We start from the raw sequence: 19709 nt of genomic DNA on the forward strand, positions 1-19709 counted from the left end.
ATTTTATCTGAAGACATGGAAGAGGCACTTGATGTGGAGGGGTTTTAGAAATGGGGGTGGGGCAGGCCTCCAGGAGGGATGTTGGCCTGGGAACAGAGGAGAGGGTGGGACACACAAGAGCAGAATGGCACTTCAGTGAGAGCTAGAATAGGCACTGGCTGAAGACAGCAATGGGTTGAGAGTGAGTATCTTGTATCCATAGCTCAAGAGTTTAGATTTTGGTCTAAGGACAATGACATACAATTGATCGTTTTATGCAGGAGAATGTCAGGAGAGTTTTGATAAGATCACTCTATATTTTGAAAAGGAAGATGGATTGGAGATCTTTGAAGGCTGGAAGTGAGGCCCCTTAGGAGGCTGTGGCAACTAGCTAGGCAAAAGATGAAAATGGCAACGATTATGGTCTTACAGCAGTGATTTTGGTAGAAATATCTTCAAATAAAATATATTTTAATTAATTAGAAACATAGAATAACACATTATTTTCAGAGAAAATGTAACAACAATAAAGAATCAGAATTGTTAAAGACCTTGAAGTCCCCGTCATGGAGAATCAAAGCCACATTACTCATTTTCACAATTAGCTGAAGATTGAAAAGTAAATGCATTCATTATTATCTTTATAGCACATAGGCCCTCTAATTGATAGAAAGTTTGTGATTTTTAGAAAATTCTTGGTCTGAACAGCTAGACTGGCTTGCATATATATAGGCAAGTCTTCATCCTACTGAAGTCACAGAAAGCAGTTAAATGGCAAGCTCCTGAGATCCTTTAGTTCAATTCTTTCATTAAAGGGGTAAGAAAACTGAGACCCTGAGATTAAACCCCTTGCAGGTGACACACCTCAGTAATGGCAGATCTGAGACTGGAATCCAGATGCCTAATCAGGAGGGCAGGGCCCTTTTCACTGAACTCTAACAGCTTCCCAGGAAAGACATCTAAGTAAATCAATGGGATGTGGATGACTATTTGAAAAGAGGAGATTTTTAAGTTCTTCAAAACTATAAAAAGCATTTTAGAAAGCCAAACACCTGCTTTATTATTAGGGGCTGTTCATTTTTCCAGATTAGCTGATGGGAAAATCCATGCCAATATCAGCAACTACTCATCACATACTTACTTTCCAAAAATAATTTTGGACTCTAGTCTGGCTTCGTGGTACCAGTATCCAAGTACATGTGATTTATATTGTTTTACTTTCTTATTTAAAAAATTGAAAACAGAAATATCAGTTTATTTAGAATTAGCAAGAGACTTTCATTTCATGAGGAAGATGAAGTATGATGGGCTTGTGAGCAATTCATTGTGTATACTATTCATCAAATGATAGAAAAATTTACAGGGAACCTGTTTAAGTGCTGGGAAAAGAAATAATTAAATTACCAATCCCATAATTTTTCATAAGTACATCCCTGAATGAGCAGTAACTCATGTATTTTTTCTCTTATGGGTTTTTAACAAGGTTTAAAAAGGTTCTTTATTGATCAATTTCATATCTAATGTAATAAAAACAATGAGCACATTTTATGGGTTTTTAGAAAGTTTATTATAGATACTCATCATCTATTTGCCCCACCCCCAAATAAAAGAACCAACATATTTGCATATGAAACCTGGATCCACTTGGTACAAAATTTCAGTCTTTGAAATAAAATAGTTCATGGTAAATCTCAATAAAAATTCATTTTGGTGAATAATCAATGCAATTCAGAAATAAGGAAATCATACATCTCACTTGTTAAAAGTTAAAAGGTTTGCTATATATTTTGGCTTTAAAACTTATCAACAGCTATTTGAAAAGATATTTTTTATTTAAACTTATAACTTATTTAAATGCATATTTTATTAATCAAATACTTTTGTCAATCAGCATATCCACATATTTTAAAAAACACTTTAAATACAACTATATAGTTGTATAGTTTATAGTATAACTATAAAGTAATGAGATTGATCTTTTTAAGTAACATAATAAAATCTATGTAGTCAAATGAATGGTAATGTTTTAAGGTAATGATCATGAGAATCTTTTCTAAGAATGCTACAATGTCCTAGTGGCAATTTTGAAATCTCTTTTGTAGTTATCTTCAAAAGGATAGGAATTTCATAGTTTAATCATTTGTTTACTCTGGCCCCCAAGAGTATTCCAGTTAAATCATCCTTCATCTACGAAGATAGATACTTAAAGGAATGTTAATTCAGGTTCTGATAATAATTCTTAAAATTTGAGCATTTATACACTTAAGATATGTAAATTATAGTAACCACTTACATCATAGACATCTTTTGTATATGCCTATCATTTTGGAATAATGAGATTTTTAAAATAACAGTGACTCATAACATTGAAATAGGACTCTACAACTCAAAAGTGGTAAGAATAATTTTATACTGTGTAACAAATCCCGTATCAGACTACATCATGAAAGTCTGTATCTGTTAGTCTCTTACATATATTATGTAGCTAAATAGCATGGGCCCAACAAATTGACAACTTTCCTATTAGTGTATCTCCACGAATCACTGTAGTTGAAATAGTACTTGAATGTCAGAAATAGCCTTTATGTAAAATGTTATTAATTAGCACCAGTATTACTTGAAGGTAAAGTGAGACATTAACAGGAATGCAGAATGCAAGTTTAATTTCTAACTATAAGAGAGAAAGCATCTCCCAGATGAAATACCAATTAGATTTGGATTATTTTTAAGGTCACAGCCAGGAAAGTTCAGTCATAAAACATTTTAGGATTTTGCCTGGAAAAGTTAGAAAAGCCTTGTATATTGCTCTTTTACATTCTATTCCCAAACAAGATATATGTGCTTACATTATCAAGACAGTGCAATCTCACCAAGAAGTACCCCATGAAAGAGACATTTACCATTCTATATATTAGTTCAAAAAGATAACAAGTACAATAAAAGTACTTAAAAGCAATCTGATTAGAGCAAAATTTACATTAAGTACAAAATATACAGTAAAATGAAACATCTTATTAAATAGATCTGTAGGTTAACAATATCTTATTTAAAGGTACACATGTTCATGAATCTATTTTCACATTTATTTGTCCTATTATATTTCATAGCTCCTATCACCACTGCATGCTTTTGTTACTATAATTTCTAGGATCTTTGTATTTTTTTTCTGTAAGTATTCCCAGGACTTTATCTGCAAAGGTAATTTTAAAAGTATTACTTTCAGAGTAAAAAAATAAGAAATTCCATATTTTTACAGGCAGTTGTGCAAAAAAATTAAAGTGTTCGAGAAATGTCTCTTGATCTTTATAAATTCATCATTATAAAATGTATACTTTTGTACTAAAGTAAAAACTGTCTTTAAGTGTTGCCAACCTACTGTATAATTCTGGCTCTAAAGTTATATATTAAATCCTTGACTATTAATTAGAAAAGCATTATTTGAAAAGATCTGCCAATAAACATTTCTACATGTGGTTGCCCAATCTTAAAAATTTTCTTAATTAGAACAGTTGGGAACACTTAGAACAGAACAGTAGTGCTTTTACATTATGACAGTCAAGAAGTATTACAGTATCCAAATCCCCAGACCTGGGGTCCAAGTGTTTAGTCGTGACTCAGTTGCAAGCTGATAGAAGAGAAGCTGCGTCCTACACTTGTACACAATGGGGCAATGACAACATCTGTTATAGTCTTCCATATTGTCTGCACCGAAGGCAGGACCATTAGGCAGGTCTTTACAAAAGGCATTATAATCCTAGAATGGAAGAAGAGATTTGTGTAAGGATTATTGGTGTAGCCAAATAAGGCCAGTGGCTCTTGTACATACATGAAAAGATATAATAATGGCCTAATTCACCTAAATCTGAACATCTGAAACAAATAAATAGTGATCCACATAGTGATAAGATGCACAGAGATATGTTGCTTAAAAAAATAAACAGGCATATAGATGATAACACCAGTATTCTTTATATAGATGGCATGCTATCTGAAACAGTAAAACAAAAAAATAAACAAAACGGTAAATGGACCTACCTGGTCTCTGCCCCTAAACATTAACCTGCTTATTCAAAATTCCCTGGAGTTCTACTTGATGGTAGCCTTTTCCTATTGCCTCATTCCACTTCCACCCCTTGGGCCAGGCTGGGTTGGACACTCCTTTTTTGTGCTATAGTACTAAATTTCTTAATCCTTAAATTTACCAAAGGGTATCATAAATACATGGCTATACTTCTGTCTTTCCTACTTGAATAAAAGCCCCTCTCCCCCTTTTTAAGGATTTTATTTCAGAGCATGAGTGGGGGAGGGGCAGAGGGAGAGGGAAAAGCAGACTCCCAGTGAGCAGGGAGCCCCATGCAGGGCTCGATCCCAGGGCCCTGAGATCATAAGCTGAGCTGAAGGCAGACGCTTAACCAACTGAGCCACCCGGATGCCCCTAGAGTATAAGCTGTTTAAGTGAGGACAATCTTGACCTTTATTAAAGGTTTGGGGGGAAGTGAATTTAGCATTGTCATGCTTAATATTACTAATCTTTCATGGTATTTACATACACTGAAAAGAACTGTGTGGTAGAGTTAAAAGAACCCTGAATTATGTCAGAACTCTTAAACAAAACAAAACAAAACAACCTAAACTATCCTGAAATTATTTTTTCCTTATGTCTTTTTGTAAGATAACTGCAAATCTTCATATTCCTCAGGCTGATTTTCTGTATAATCCTCTGTATAATGCTCTCTGTTGTAGTAGTGCTATTTGAGCACAGAAGTATCTTTGAATTCTCAGGAATTGTTGGTAGCCTCAATGGGGTTTTTATTATTATCTGGATGGGCACAAGGAAGTAAGGTTGATTTTCTTGATTTGCTATTAAAATGTGACTTAAATAACGGTCTGTTGTACTTAGCTAACAGTGAAGGGAAGATCAGGAAACTGTCTGATTGAGATATTTTCAGAATACTGAATATTCCTAGATGTGTACACATTTATATCTATCTCATATTTTGTTCCAAGTACTAAAGACTTAAAGAAATTTTTAAAGAAAATTAATTACTAGGTGTTTCAAAGCTAAATAGCTGAATAGAAACCCGAATGATGACAGCTTCTGATTTCTTATCACATTATGTTTCTCACTTGATATGTGGCCTTGGGCATATCACTACAAATGAAAGTAGAACCAGAGTTCGTAAGATTGGCTATAAGGATTAACACTTACTATGCACCCTTGAAATGCCTATATGATGCTGTCATTATAATGTATATATGATATCATCATTTGTAAGTAGAACAATTTGAAGTCAGAGTATATAGTATAAAGAAAATGATCTCAAAGTGATGTACTCTAAGACTAAAGTTTAAATCAGAAAGCTTCCTAACCAAATCTACTTCACTGGGAATATAATATACTTTCCACTCTTCCATAGGTTGAGACATTTTCTATCTCATAATTTCTTAGATTTCTATATCCTAAAAGGGAATGAAGCACAGGACAAAAGTGGACTTTCCAGTGCAGCTAAGTGTGGCTGCTTACATGTGAGAGTTCAGTTGATAGGATGTGGTAAACTCATTTTATTTTCTTTAAGTTGTTGTTCTCTCACTGTGGGTCAGAGGATCCATGATTCAAATGCTTCTTCTTTTTTTTTTTTAAGGTTTTATATATTTATTTGAGAGAGAGAGAAAGGGCAAGAGAAAAGGAGACAGAAAAGGAGCACAAGAGGGGGAAGCAGACTCCCCGCTGAGCAGGGAGCCTGATGCAGAACTTGGTCCAGGGATTCCTGGATCATGACCTGAGCTGAAGGCAGGCACTTAACCCACTTAGCCCCCAGGCACTTCTTAAAGAAATCTTATAATTTGTAAGATTATACATTCCTCCACTGGACAAAGCCCTTGGGACAGAGACTTTTACTTAGCTTTGTATTAACTATAGTGTCATATAGTTTCATTGTCATAGCAATTCGCTGTATAAAAATTTCTTCTAGAAGTGAAATTGCTACTACTATATTTCTAGAAGTAGGACTATCTATTTGAATTGCATCCCAACAAACACAAAAGGTAAGGGTGCTCCAGACACATTTCTTTGATATAATCCCCTCATGACCAATAATCTGCTGTTCCCAAATGGTGGTTATCTCAGTCTGAATGTGGTATGGTAGCAAAACAACCCACTGGTCCCTCATGACCTGTACTTCTGACCTAGGATCCAACATCACCAGACTGAGTTCTGGATGTTTTGTTGTTGTTTGTTTGTTTAAGGAATCTAAAATCAGATCCATTGTAATGATGTGATGTGGGTTGAATATCTATTACTGCATAGTTTCATAGCTTTGGTTCTAAAATTCTTGGTAATAACAACCCCTACTTCCTGCCAAAAGGGGAAAAAAAAAAAAAAGGAAAGAAGGGGAAGTGAAACAATGGGGAAGAAAGGTTTACTCAAATAGGTTTGTTTTTTTATAGGGCCTCTCCTTGATCTGGTCTTATCATGTCAAGGGAATGTAATCCATTAATGATAAATCTATTTTATCAAGATACACACTAACTTTTAAGCATTTTTTTGTTTGAAGTAACTCCTCTACTTGCAATCACAGCTGCCTGATGATGAATGGATGATTGTTAAACATTAATGACCCACATGAATGTAATTTGAAAAACAAGCTGAGGTTAAATACATTTTATGTGTCTGAAAAAGAAATGGTTTGATGATTCACTATTGGAAGCACTGCACACAAAAAACATCTTCTGTTTTCAGGCGACCCAGGTTAAGAGAAGCATCATTGGGTAATTGTAGCTTTACTTGTATCTTTCTACCATTTAGTAAATGAAAACCATTTTGTCTTTAATTCCTCAGCTAGTGCTTTAGGAAGTCCAGCTTTGTTGATTATAAATGCAGCACTCTGTATTTCCAAAGCTTAACAGCCAACATTTCACAACATACTATGTGGTCACTCAGTTTTTCACATTTTTGAAAGAGGTTACACGATTGGTTTTGGTTAATTAGGAATCCAAAATTTTATATGCTGGCTTGCACCTCTTTTAAAAAAATCCATGTGCTAATAATGTCAGATTATAAGCAAACTATACATCTGGCCTTAGTGAATTTGCTTATGTATAAAGGCAAAGATTTTCATTCCTCCAACAGTCTTTTGACACTTTCAATATATTTTAGTTGTTTCCATCTTTAGTGACCAAATTATGAGACTGACGCGCTGCCTACTGCGCTAAGGAGGCACCTTTTAGTGACCAAATTAAATTGGTGTTGTCCTTTACTTATTTGGTGAATTTTTATTTATCTTTTTTTAAAAAGATTTATTTATTTATTTTTGAGAGACAGCCTACGAGCCAGGGAAAGGACAAAGGAAGAGGGAGAGAAAGAATCCTCAAGCAGACTCCTTGCTGAGTGCCAAGGCTGATGCAAGGTTTGATCTCTTGACCCTGAGATCATGGCCTGAGCTGAAATCAAGTTGGTCACTTAACCAACTGAGCCACACAGGTACCCAGAATTTTTATTTATCCTTTAAGAGATTTTTAAGATTTTATTTATTTATCTGACAGAGAGAGATCACAAGCAGGCAGAGAGGCAGGCAGAGAGAGGAGGAGGCAGGCTTCCTGCTGAGCAGAGAGCCCGATGCGGGGCTTGATTCCAGGATCCTGAGATCATGACCTGAGCCGAAGGCAGCGGCTTAACCCACTGAGCCACCCAGGCGCCCCAAGAGATTTTTTAGATTCCTTTTTCTCTATGAAGGCTTCCTAGTGCCTCCCTCTTCCTTAATAGACTTAACAGAGTTTTCCTCAGCCTCTACTTCTGTACTTACCCTGCTACCCTGATATGCTGAATAAACTGAAGGCAGATTCTACATTTTACTCATCCTTGGACCAGTGCCCAGCACAAACTAAGCACTCAATAAATTTATCGGGTTGAGCTAATTAGCTAAGTAACTAAAAGAAATTGAATTGATTTACAAGGTAAAGGGGAATTGAGAATAATTCTGTAACTTCTAACAATGAACACAACATGGGTTAGGGTGTGGCAATACCATAAGAAGTGACTAAGACAGACATGGAGGCATTTAGGATTATACATTTTGCCAGGACTGCCCTAAAGCACAATCTTGACAACTGTTGCAATACAGGGGATGATCAGAATGTTCTTTCCCTCAAGACAAGGTGGATAGCTTTTAAAACAATGTAACATTTTCCTTTAAAAATTTTTAATGCTTAAAATGTTCTCCAAAGTTTTATGATGCACTTTGAGTGTGAATAAAGTTACTCAAAACATCCTATTAATGCCCAGGAGGTTTCATACTTATTTCCCTTTAAGTTGATGCCACTCCCTATGTTGTCTCATAGGTGAAAAAGTAATTTGGAGGCCTTCTCATTTCATTATCCTGCAGCTTGACTTTTCATTCATTTCTGCTGGGGGCCTCTCACCTTAATTGCACACACACAGGGTCACATTCTTGCCATCTGCTAGTGTCAGGATTGGAGCAGCCCCTCCATAGCATTTCTTAACCAGGCCTGATACCCCTGTTCAATTATACTGTCACTGGCATTCTGCTCAGAGATCACTTTTGTTTTAGCCCAAGCACAGGTAGTGACTGAATAAATGGTGATGATAAAAGTACGAGCCTAGCCCAGAACCACTGGCACAAGTCCTAACTTGTCCTATAAGAGAACAGCCTGTGGCAGGAAGCATGGCCTCCAGGTCTCCACCTCCACAGTCAGCGGGGCCTTATTAACATCAGAAGGAAAATCACACCCGAGGGCAGAGGGCAGAGGGACGTTACTTCTGTTTAAACTCCTAACCCAACCTATGATTCTCGAAAAAGCACACTGCCCTTCAAGGCCTCCCATTTCTTGCTACTGTGGCGAGCTGATGCGTGTTCTTCTTGCAAGCAGGCCTTGGGAGAAGGGGAGTGCAGGGGGCAGGTGGCAAAGAACATTTCTATGTTTCAGAAAGTCGGTCCACCCCGGTGTGCCCTTCTCACCAGATGTGCAGACAGCTGAGGATGGCAAAGAGAATTCCTGCAGCGAAGGCCATGGGGATAGCCAGGAAAAATGTCAGGAACTTGTAGATCACGTATTTGCTGATTTCAAAGAGGGCATGGCTGCAAATCCACACTTTGTCAAAGGAGTGTGTAGACACCGGCTCTGCAATCACATCCTCGAAGGCCACCTGCAGAGGCAAAACACAGGAACACCCAACTGTCACCCAACCCGCAGCCCCGGGAACCAGGAGTGCTCGGATAGAAGAAGCGAGAAGGAAGGAGCTGGCTGGGTCGCCTACCTTCTCTTAGGGTGAGGTTGGGCACACAAGAATTTGGCTAAGAATTCCAAGTTACACAGGCGGCCCCAAGGCATGTGAATTCCGGGTCCCGGACCCGGCGGGGCTGACCCAGTGGCGAGGGTGGGGGTTGGGGTCCGGGCAGGGGTAAAGGGGGCACCGGTGCCCCCAAGCCTTGGCGGGGCCCAGGTTACGGCCCGCCCCAGGCTTCTTCACCTTGAGATGCGAGTTGAGTCGGTGGGGATCCCGATCGGAGGCCGAGTCCGCGAACTTATCCAGGTCCGCGTAGTCGACGCCGCTATGGCGGCTGTAGGCATCGTCGTCCATGAAGAGCTGGACGTCTGCTTTCTCGGTCTCCAGCCCCATCGCGGCGCTCAGTGCGCGACGGCGGCGGCGGCTGCGGCGGCTGCAACCCGGCGTGCGCTGCCTCCCCTTCCCGGCGCGCCCGGCTCCGCCCCGCCTCGCCTCTACCCTCGCGGCCCGGGCGGCGGCTGCTTCCCGCCGCGGGCTACCACTCCTGGTGGGGGCCCAACCCGAGCCGAGCCCCGCCTCGCTGCCCCGGCTGAGGGGCGGGAACAGGACGCAGCCGGAGAGGTGGTTCCCAGAGTCCCGCCGCAGCGTTTCGGCCTGCTCCACGTCTGCCTCCCGGTCGGGAATCATCCCAGCAGGCACGTTCCGGCCCTGCACAGGCGGGCGAAGCCTGCCCTGGGGACGAGGACCCGTATTCCCGGGACCACTGAGGAGCCGTAGAGCCCCCTGGGTCTTATCGCTTGATGCTTAGAACAGAGACTTTTAAGAGCTGTCCAGGGATGATGGACTTAGTGCAGGGACGCAGCTAGGTGTTTAGGGGCGCAGGTATAGAATCACAACGTTTGCCTTAACCTCCCTGCTGTACCGTTGACTTGTGTGCTCGGGACCTCAGCTACCTCCGTGTAAAATGGGAGCAATTGGGAACGCCTGGGTGGCTCTGGTCATGATCCCAGGGTTCTGCTCAGCAGAGAGCCTGCTTCGCCCTCTGCCCCTAACCCCTGTTCGTGCACTCACTCTCTCCCGTCTCCCCCAAATAAATACATAAAAGTCTTCTTAAAGAATCGGAGCAATTGTTCCTGCTTCACAGAGTTGTCGCTTGAGAATTAAATTCCTGTAAAACTCTTATGTGGTCTTAACACACAGTTAGGACATACCTGACTGCCAGGCAATCCCACAAGTGCTTGAGGATCCAGGAAACACGTCAGCGCTTCAGCTATCTCAGCGCGCACAGATGTGGGAGCCTGCTGGAGGCAGGGTGAGGAAATAGTCAGTTTGGTGAGCTCCCTGTCCAGGAGTTTGCACTCTCAGAGCAGAAAGGAGGTCTCTCTCTTTTTTTCCTTTCTAAATTAAAACTCTCGATTTGCCTTTGAATCAAGCCCTGTTGAAAGATGTCAGGTATCTCCAAGATGTCAGGTATCTATCTGCAAGATGCAGTCACAGCCACAACTACCTGTAGCAAACATGTGAACAGACCCCTACCATAAAGCCACTCTGCAGGAGAAGAGCCAGACTGCAGAGCGCTCACTCAAAAGCTTTCAGAAGGGAGGGATTTGCATGTTTATAAAGGTTTAAAAGTCTGGTGGACTTAGATACATGTTTGGGGAGGGAAAGTACTTAGTGAAAATTTGCCAAAAGCGAAATTGGGAGTGCCTGCTGCTTGCTCAGGGCCTGAGACGCAGTAGGAACATACGTGAACTGGATTTGAAGAATTGCTTTTTCTGAAAAAGAAAAAAAAAAAAGATGACTTTTGAAACAATAAAAATTACATACAAAGAGCAGGATCTGAATAGGAAAAACATTTTGGAGCCAAAACTCAGTATTTCTAATAATTAAATGGATGGCAGTGTTGTAACCCCATGGTTGACTCTCATGCCTGTCATCGTGCACCTCCCCACCAAGCAGGTGGTCCTGCTTGCCTATTCTCTTCTTTTCTTACTTTACTTTCCCCATTTTATTTATGTTTAGTCATTCCAAAGTGATGACTTAGACATTTTGCTTATTGCTTTTTCTATCCTTCTTTACCTCCTCCTTTCACCTGAACAGACTGATTCTCTTCTAGAGAGTCTTGGGGCTCTCCTAGAGTTGTTGCCCAAAAACCGTTTTTCAAAGTGAAATAGTGAATAGAATAGAAGACATTAATACCTCATAAAATTCATAATAATGATTACCAGGAAACAGAAAAGAAATGCGTTTACAGCTAAATAGCATTTTGTAAAAGTTTATTTTCCTTAAAATAATCCCAGATCTTAAAATATTGCTGAAGAAGAAAGTCATTCCCATAGTGCTGGAGTGAGTTAAAGCAGTGACTGAAAATCTGGCTAAACTTCTTTCCTTTCTTTGTCCTCTGATCACGTTTACATTGCCAGTGGGATTAGTAAGACATTTGCAATAGTTATCAAAAGTAATTGACTCATTTTTCAGGCAGAAGGGCCAGGAGGCCAAAAGGCAGAAGAAATTAACATTGTCTTAATGGGACAACTTAGATTATAAATTCATTTGTAAAATGATAGGTATTTATGAAAAAGTTACTCTGAAACCTAAACTAAAAGAAACCCATCTAGGTTTGTTGTATTTCCCATAGAGCTTAAAAAAGAAGGATTCACTCACCCATTTGCTATCAAATTTTTATTGAGCACCTCCCCCATGGGTTGATCTGTGTGAGGTTCTTATGTTGATGAAATTCTGGCTCATTTCATCATTTTAATACCAAAGATTTTTTGAGAGGAGCTATAAAAATGATTTTGCTTATCTTATTAGTAGATACTTAGGAAATGTTAGCTACTGTTCTCAAGGACTTTAAACCAGTGATTACCAAGGCAAATGGTCCCTACTAACTGGGAGGGAAATCTAACAGGAAAGGGAGAAGACAGGAAGTGGGTTAGAGCTAAATGGCTGAGCACACTCTAGTATCTCCCAGATCACAGGGTTACTCCTTCCATAGCTTTCTTTATTTTTTTTTTTAATTGCCCTATAACCAAGGGAACTAAAAAATTTCATAATAAATACATACTGTTATACTCCTCTCCTAGCTGTTATAGCTTCTGATAAGAGAGCTGATTTTCAGATGGCATATTAATATATTTAAGGAATAATGACTTTTTAATTGATTAGTTTTTATGAGTAACTTGATAATTGATTAGTTTTTATGACTAGGACAGCTTATAATTATTTTGCTCCTTTTCCCAGTGTATTGTCTGAGAAAGATAATTTTTCTGGTTCATTGAAAATTGTATCTGAATACCTTTATGAATAAAAATAGCCATTTCCCCCCTCTTTCTTTCCTTTACTTCCTTTCCTTTCCCTTTCTTTCCTCCCTCCCGCCCTCCCTCACTCCCTTTCTCCCTCTTTCTTTCTTTCTCTCACAAATCACGAAGGTGTCATCTTTTCCTTCTGTATAGCTTACATATAACTTTAGGGCAGGTCTGGTTTTCAAACTGTCGTGGTGAAATTGGTTCCTGATGAAAATAATAAAGACTCCTTAAACATACCATATAGTATTATGAGTTAATAATATTTAAAACATTTGGAGTAGACCAGGTTTTCTCAATCTCTACAGTATTGACATTTCGGGTTGGCTCCTTCTTTGTTGTGAGGAGCTGTCTTGTGCTTTGCTGGATGTTTAGCAGTATCTCTGCCCTCTGTCCACTAGTTGCCAATAGCACTCCCCAGTTATGACAACCAAAAACATTTCCAGACATTGCCAAATGTCCCTTGGGGGCCAACATCATCTTTCCCCTCCTTTCCCAGGCTGAGAACCCTTAGATAGGACATTGTTGAAACAGTTCTTCATGTGAATAGGAAAAATTATGCTCCAGCTGTCCGTTTACAAACCCACAATGAGGATAAATCTCAGAACTATAACACCAATTTGTCAGAAATTCCAGGGATTTTTGAAATTAAACTTAAGGATACTTGTTTGCTCTCTTAAGTTTTCAGAATAACCCCTTATCGTTGTTTAGTTACAGATTTTCAATACAATGCTGGTATTATTTGAGGGATACCTACACCTCATTTAGAGACCAACAAGAAGCAACTGCCAAGCCCTGTCTACCTTGCAAACTCCTGCTCCTCCCTCATATGGGCCAGAATGATTTTAGTAATTATAGCTAGATAAATGGAAAATTGGGACTTCTTGATTCCCTCAGCTGGTCAGGTTTAGTAATTTTTGAGACTCTTCAGCAACTGGATAGCTTTTCAAGTTTTATATGACCTTAACAGAAAAGTCGATGGATCTGTTAGTGAATAGCCAGACAATTGCTTAAGCATCTCTAACCAGTAACTTTGCAAACAAAGTTTGCTGTTTGCTTACTAACAGCAAAGACTAAGCCTGAGAAATTTGGAAAGACCTCCAGAGTCCTGTACGACCTATTCTCTCTGTAGATAGTGGCCTTCCCATAAACTGTTTCTGGCCTAGCTCCCGTCCCCCAGACCTTCTTCATCAGTGTATCTTTTCATCTTCTCCTCTCTCCATCCCCACCCTCCGATTATCCCCTCCTCAATACATAGGACAGCCCCCCACAAAACAATTTAAAGGAACAGATTAAAAAAATACCTGTTGTTAAAGTTATTCAATAACTTGTTATTGAATGAAGTTATTCAATAACTTGTGGGGTGGTGCCAGGTAGTTGTATGGCATTTAATGAAATCTTGTTAAATTTATTTTTATTACCTATCACTTGTCTTTATGTCTACATTCTGAGTAATATTAGCCTTGTACCAGCAAACCAGGGAAATTTTAGTTTAGTATTAAGACATAGTCATTTGTTTGTAATTAGTGCCAACTTAATCTGTTTCAAATAGTACCTCCTCTGGCCAAAAACCTCTCTTCAGACACAAGAATTTCCAGAATTAACTTTTGTTTGGAAATACTTAACTATTAGACATAGGGAAAAGTGCACTCTTAAAAAGTCTATATCCCTGATTAGAGCTGAGAGATAGATCATTCTGTTCTTATTCAAAACAATGTATGGCAATTAATTTCAAATTTATTTTATCCTGTTTTCCATAAGTAAAGGATGTTCCTGTTTAATCTTTTGAGTATCCTATTCATTTCTGGAATACTGTATACATAAATAAGACATGTGCATAGGACTTTGATATTTTATCTTTCTAGAACATGAAATAGGTGCTAATTAGCTTTTAGTGAGCACTAACTTTCAAGTTAACCTCTTAATAAATACAACTTCCTCTATATTCAAATGGGAACGTATTTCTGTAAAGATGAATAGTTACATGTTTTCCAAATACAAACTGAAATGTGTACAGTAAGATTACTGATTATTAAAACAACAGATCTAGAGGTTGTTTTCTTGATTTGGGGTTTTATTTTAGACAGAGAGAGTTAGCTTAATTTGAAGACTTTGTTTTCCTCTATAATTCTTTTTACAAATGTTATTTCATTTTCATTTAGAGTGAATGCCAATTTAAAAATATAGCTAATCTACATTAGCCAAGAGAAAAAAGGATGGAAATTTTGTTTTGTTTTGTTTCATATTAGTGCATATTTCCAATATAAGAATAAAGACAAAAACACAGAATACCTTTTACCTGATTCTTGTAAAGTAGCATTTTAGTGTCTGCGAGGTGACCTTTAATGAGCGTGAGAGTCATCTGGGAATCAAGAGCAAGGGGAATCCAACTGCACGGAACAGATGGAAGACTGGAAGGCTGCCATGGGGTTGGGCAGGAGAATTTTTAGATTATATTTTTCTATCAACAAATATGTGGGAAGAATTTTGTTTCTACAGAGTTTACTGAAATAATATTTGTCTATTTCTGTTCTATGGTTACACGAAACTATAAGGCAGATTTTTATACTACTTAAAGGCACAAAATAAATTAAGCAATTTAGTTATCTTTTTCCACTCTATCTGGGCTGCTGAAGCCCAGACAGACCCTCTGTCTGCCAATTGCTTTTTAACTTCTAGGTTCCTTGTTTAGAACAGTGAGAGGACTGCATTTAAAGGTAGATATTAAAGAAGTTACTTTATTTATTTATTTTAAAGAAGCTACTCTACTAAATACATCATATATAGGACCATTGGCATTCTTGTGTGTCTGAATAAGGTAATTTTTCTCTAGTTAAACAATTAGTAAGTGAATAAATGTCTGATTTCAAAAGCAATTTTAATGGATGTTTGCATTTTCTTAAAAAAATAGGAATCCTTCAGAGCATTCAGAACATTCTCATCATGCTAATCTCAAGAGAAACAATAAACTTTTCATTGAAATATGCACTGTTTCCTATAACATCTGTATGTCATCTGATGTCACCATCTCACTTTTGGTACCTGATAACGATTATTTCTCAAATAGAATGACATTTTCTCTTTAATAATAGTGAACGAATGTAAGATTCTGCTTGCCACTTATCAGTGTACATACATTCACATAATTACACATTTTACTAACAAGTATGCCTTTTCCTTTTTAAAAATTATCGTGGTCATTGGAAGCTCTTGGATAAACATGTCACTGAAAATAAACTTAGATAGTAAAACACTGTGGCCCTGAAAAACTGCACACTACTTTATTTGGAAATAGTAGAATTTCCAGAATGCTGCTGTAAAGGGCATGTTACTCAAATTACTTGGTTCTGAAGACTCTTACTATGAAAGCAAAGTATTTTCTGAAGGAGTAGAACACAAATAGCTAAATGTTTGGGCCAAAAAATGGAGTTATTATTTTATCACTTTAGAAAAGCTTATCCAATTTCACCATGTATGTATTGTAAGTCTTTTTAATAATAATAAAAAAAACCCAACACAGCATAATACAAAACACAAGAGGTGACAAATGAATGCTAAGTTTAAATTGTTTATAATTATAGGATTCTGATTATCTGTCAGAGTTCAACTATCTGTTAGGAGCAGAATAAAATGCAGGTAAGTTCCTTTTAGGTGTAGGGAGATGTTTTAGGATATTAGAACCTCCTTTAGAGGCCTATACTTGTGCCATGGATCTTACCTTCTTCTAACTTTCTTTGGTGTTTTCTTGTTGTTTGTTTTTTCCTGCCAGAATAAGTGTTTCCATGATGGAACTGTTTCTTTTTTCCTCCTCTCTTTCTTGCTTTCTTGCTCTCTTCTTTTCCAAAATGTTATTTTCCCCAGTCACACAGTCTTGCTCATTAATCTCAGGGTTGGAAAAAACTTATAGGTTCTAGACCAATGTTCACCTATCAATGAACCTTCATAATTGATCTTACAGACTGTTGGAATATTTAGCTATGGTTGCTAAATATGGTTGCTATAAAATTCTTCATTATTTGTTTCAGAGTCATATATCTGAAATTCTTCCTTCTTTTCTACTTATCTTTCTCCTTCCTTCCAACTGTCCATCCAACCATATCATTTTCTGCCTTCTACAGTTAAAACAATAGTATGAAATGTCAGCTCTTGAAGTGTTTGAAAGTAGTTTTTAAACACCAGCCCCTGTTGCTATTAAATCCCCTTTCTAAGTGAACAGATTCACTTCCTGCAATTGTTCTTTACATGTCACTGTTCCCAAATGTTTCTTCTAATTCTCTTTTTCTCTGATCCTGTTTTCTTTTTTTTTTTTTATTAATTTCTTTTCAGCGTAACAGAATTCATTGTTTATGCACCACACCCAATGCTCCATGCCATATGTACCCTCCATAATACCCACCACCTGGCTCCCCCAACCTCCCACCCCCTGCCCCTTCAAAACCCTCAGATTGTTTTTCAGAGTCCATAGTCTCTCATGGTTCATCTCTCCTTCCAATTTCCCTCAACTCCCTTCTCCTCTCCATCTCCCTATGTCCTCTATGTTATTTGTTATGCTCCACAAATAAGTGAAACCATATGATAATTGACTCTCTCTGCTTGACTTATTTCACTCAGCATAATCTCTTCTAGTCCCGTCCATGTTGCTACAAAAGTTGGGTATTCATCTTTCTGATGGAGGCATAATACTCCATAGTGTATATGGACCACATCTTCCTTATCCATTCGTCCGTTGAAGGGCATCTTGGTTCTTTCCACAGTTGGGCGACTGTGGCCATTGCTGCTATAAACATTGGGGTACAGATGGCCCTTCTTTTCACTACATCTGTATCTTTGGGGTAAATACCCAGTAGTGCAATTGCAGGGTCATAGGGAAGCTCTATTTTTAATTTCTTTTTTTTTTTTTTAAGATTTTTATTTATTTATTTGACAGAGAAATCACAAGTAGGCAGAGGCAGACAGAGAGAGAAGGGGAAGCAGGCTCGCCGCCGAGCAGAGAGCCCGATGCGGGGCTCGATCCCAGAACCCTGGGATCATGACCTGAGCCGAAGGCAGAGGCTTTAACCCACTGAGCCACCCAGGCGCCCCGCTATTTTTAATTTCTTAAGGAATCTCCACACTGTTCTCCAAGGTGGCTGCACCAACTTGCATTCCCACCAACAGTGTAAGAGGGTTCCCCTTTCTCCACATCCTCTCCAACACATGTTGTTTCCTGTCTTGCTAATTTTGGCCATTCTAACTGGTGTAAGGTGGTATCTCAATGTGGTTTTAATTTGAATCCTGATGGCTAGTGATGATGAACATTTTTTCATGTGTCTGATAGACATTTGTATGTCTTCATTGGAGAAGTGTCTGTTCATGTCTTCTGCCCATTTTTTGACATGATTATCTGTTTTGTGTGTGTTGAGTTTGAGAAGTTCTTTATAGATCCTGGATATCAACCTTTTGTCTGTACTGTCATTTGCAAATATCTTCTCCCATTCCGTGGGTTGCCTCTTTGTTTTGTTGACTGTTTCCTTTGCTGTGCAGAAGCTTTTGATCTTGATGAAGTCCCAGAAGTTCATTTTTGCTTTTGTTTCCTTTGCCTTTGGAGACATATCTTGAAAGAAGTTGCTGTGGCTGATATCGAAGAGGTTACTGCCTATGTTCTCCTCTAGGATTCTGATGGATTCCTGTCTCACGTTGAGGTCTTTTATCCATTTCGAGTTTAACTTTGTGTACGGTGTAAGAGAATAGTCGAGTTTCATTCTTCTGCATATAGCTGTCCAGTTTTCCCAGCACCATTTATTGAAGAGACTGTCTTTTTTCCACTGCATATTTTTTCTGATCCTGTTTCTTATCTCGGAATCACACATAAAGCGTGGTCTGGGGTCTCAGCAGTATGTGGTAAAGCAAGCATGCTATATTGCCTTCTGTGTATTGATCTCTAGACTGATTCTTTGAGTGCTGTATCCTGGTGCTGATTCAGACTAATACCGTTGGATAGTAAACTTTCTAAGTCCTTTGTATTCCTTTGTATTTTGGTTAGGTCATCTGCTCATATGAAGTAGTTGATTATTTGACCTCAATAGGATGACTATATTATTCCTATTAAAATTTATCAAGCTTTGAGTTTCTTTTCTTGTTTTTGACAGTTTTCAATGTATTCCTTTATTGTTAATCTGTGTTTTTGTTTAGATCTTTATTCGTAGTCACTGGTAAAATTTTGAATAGGGCATGTTGAGAACTGAGTTAGTTGTAAGGCATTTCAGTGTAATGGCTATCAATATTATCTATATGCTGATGATTGGAAGCCTGTTCCTAAACTTCAAATTTATATGTCCCGCTGATAACTTAGACATCTCAAACTTTTTATGTCCAAAACTTAGCTCTTGATTTCTACCACTGGTCATTCTCATCACATAGTTGGTCAAACTCAAAGCCCAAGAGTCAACTTGAATTCTTCCATTTCCCTCATTGCTTCTTTCCCCATCAAGCTGGTTAGTTCTACCTCCAAACCCAGTGCTTTCACCTTCTTTCATTTTTATTTCCTCTCCTTGGTCTAAATTAACATCTCAACATGAATCATCTCAGTAGGCTCCATGTTTGACTCTGCTTCCATTCTTCTCCCCAAGATTATTTTCTCCACACAAAGCCAAAGAATATATATATTTTTGTTAAAGTGTTATATTATATATATATATATACACACACACATATGTCATATATGTGTATCATACATATATACACATATCAAAGTGAACAAATTATAAGCATCAACTCAACTTATCACAAGGAAAACATACCTTATAACTTCTACTCAGATCAATAAATAGATTACCAGACCTCAGAAATCTGTCACATGCCAGTCTCTGTATCACCCTCATCTCCTCCCCCAAAGTAATTATGATCCTGAATGCTAACATAATATATTAGACTTGCTTGTTATAAATTTCATATAAAAGGCATAATACATAATACTTTTTAAAAGTTTAATTCATTTCATTAAATATGACTGTGAGATACATCCATTTGTAGGGAGGAATAGTTCTGTCATTTTCATTTCATCTCTTCATTGCTGTGTGGTGTTTCATTATATGAATAAACCACAATTCATTTATCTACTCCAATGTTGATGGGTATGTGGGTTGTTTCCTTTGAGGGGTTCTATGAATAATACTGCTATGAACATTTCTGAATATGTCTTT

At 38.2% G+C, this 19709-nt stretch overlaps 1 protein-coding gene across 2 annotated transcripts; it reads right to left on the bottom strand.

Annotated features, from left to right (window-relative positions):
• Window positions 1–1530: 1530 nt before the first annotated feature.
• Window positions 1531–9659, bottom strand: LOC111151976 (caveolin 2). 2 transcript variants are annotated; one of them, XM_022510229.1, is made up of 3 exons: window positions 9467–9659; window positions 8955–9142; window positions 1531–3733 (listed from the first exon to the last, which is right to left on the bottom strand). In XM_022510229.1, exons 1-3 carry the CDS (start codon window positions 9614–9616, stop codon window positions 3583–3585), a joined length of 489 nt encoding a protein of 162 aa, XP_022365937.1. In that variant the 5' UTR covers window positions 9617–9659; the 3' UTR covers window positions 1531–3582. The 2 variants fall into 2 exon arrangements, with proteins under 2 accessions (XP_022365937.1, XP_022365938.1); XM_022510230.1 differs by lacking the exon at window positions 8955–9142 and having other exon boundaries at window positions 9467–9616.
• Between the last annotated feature and the right edge of the window lie 10050 nt (window positions 9660–19709).

This window comes from Enhydra lutris, unplaced genomic scaffold, assembly GCF_002288905.1.
Source record: "Enhydra lutris kenyoni isolate GAN:26980312 unplaced genomic scaffold, ASM228890v2 scaffoldscaffold27, whole genome shotgun sequence".
In the NCBI taxonomy this organism is placed as follows: Eukaryota; Metazoa; Chordata; class Mammalia; order Carnivora; family Mustelidae; genus Enhydra; species Enhydra lutris.